We start from the raw sequence: 1,294 nt of genomic DNA, 5'->3' as shown, positions 1-1,294 counted from the left end.
TTATTTTTTTTTAATTCATAATATTTTTTGCACATTCTGCATAAGTTTGCAAAGTGTTTTATGCATGTACTGTACACTACCATTCAAATGTTTGGGGATAGCAAGAATTTTTTATATTTTTGAAAGAAGTCACCAAGACTGCATTTATTTGATTAAAATACAGTAAAAACAGTCATTTGCGAAATATTATTACAACTTAAACTTATTACAGCTTAATTTAAGATGTAATTTATTGCTGTGATGCAAAGCTGAATTTTCAGCATGTCACATGATCCTTCAGAAATCATTCTAATATGCTGATTTGCTGCTCGAGAATCATTTCTTCTTATTATCATGTTAAAAACATATGTGTATAACATGAGACGCATGAGATTTTATATTATCAACATGAAGCATATTTATGCTTTCTTGATCATCTAGGTGGCCACAGCAGTTCCAGGTCCAGGGGTGATGATCGATTACAGTAAAGCAGATGCCTGGGCTATAGGGGCCATCGCCTATGAGCTCTTCGGTCAGCCGAACCCCTTCTACAGCTCACAGGGGCTGGAGGGACGCACTTATCAGGAAAAACAGCTTCCTCCACTTCCTGCTGCTGTACCTGAGGATGTACAGCTAGTAGTGAAGCTGCTGCTATGCAGAAACACTTGCAAGGTATAATATTCACCAATAAACACTACCTCATATACTGGCAAAAGCAATTGTGTTCACAATATTTGTTTTTGTTTCATGTCATTAAAGATTGCTTGAAGTTTTATAGTGTATTTTTTATGTTTTATAACATTAACAAAAATGTTTACTGTCATTTTAAATAATTACATAATTTATATTATACATATTTTTAACCCAATTTTTTTTATATATATATATATAATTAAATATTTATATTGTTGAAATAATATTTATATAATTGGGTTAAAAATATTTGTTTGTTTGTTTTTTTGTTTAATTTCATTAAAGATTACGAAGTTTTTTTATTATTTTTTTTATTTTTTTTACAACATTTACAAAACATGGATACATTTCACAAAAAAATATTTAGGTCATAAACAAAATGCAAAACAAAAATACATATTTAGCTTAATATTTTAATCTTGACAGTGTTAAAACACAATCATATATATATATAAAATTGTACTTTAACACTATCAAGATTAAAATGTTAAGCTAAATATGTTTTTTTTCCTAATGAAATATGACCTTCATTCAGATCACAAAACCGATTTGCATAAATAGTTTTTTTTAATAGTTAATATTTATTTATTATGTTTTTATTGTTGTAAGTTTTTTTTTTTTT

The 1,294-nt window shown here is 27.7% G+C and overlaps 1 protein-coding gene across 1 annotated transcript in view; it reads left to right on the top strand.

Moving 5' to 3' along the window:
* Positions 1-1,294, top strand: part of LOC107697909 (serine/threonine-protein kinase PINK1, mitochondrial-like) — a 6,377-nt gene that overhangs the window by 3,660 nt on the left and 1,423 nt on the right. Inside the window, exon 7 of the mRNA XM_016498772.1 lies at positions 421-651. Coding sequence (XP_016354258.1) covers positions 421-651 — 231 coding nt within the window. The remainder of the gene's footprint in view (positions 1-420; positions 652-1,294) is intronic.

This window comes from Sinocyclocheilus anshuiensis, unplaced genomic scaffold, assembly GCF_001515605.1.
Source record: "Sinocyclocheilus anshuiensis isolate Anshui unplaced genomic scaffold, SAMN03320099.WGS_v1.1 scaffold78, whole genome shotgun sequence".
In the NCBI taxonomy this organism is placed as follows: Eukaryota; Metazoa; Chordata; class Actinopteri; order Cypriniformes; family Cyprinidae; genus Sinocyclocheilus; species Sinocyclocheilus anshuiensis.
The sequence above is the reverse complement of the archived record's forward strand: the minus strand, read 5'-3'. Positions and strand labels throughout refer to the sequence as shown.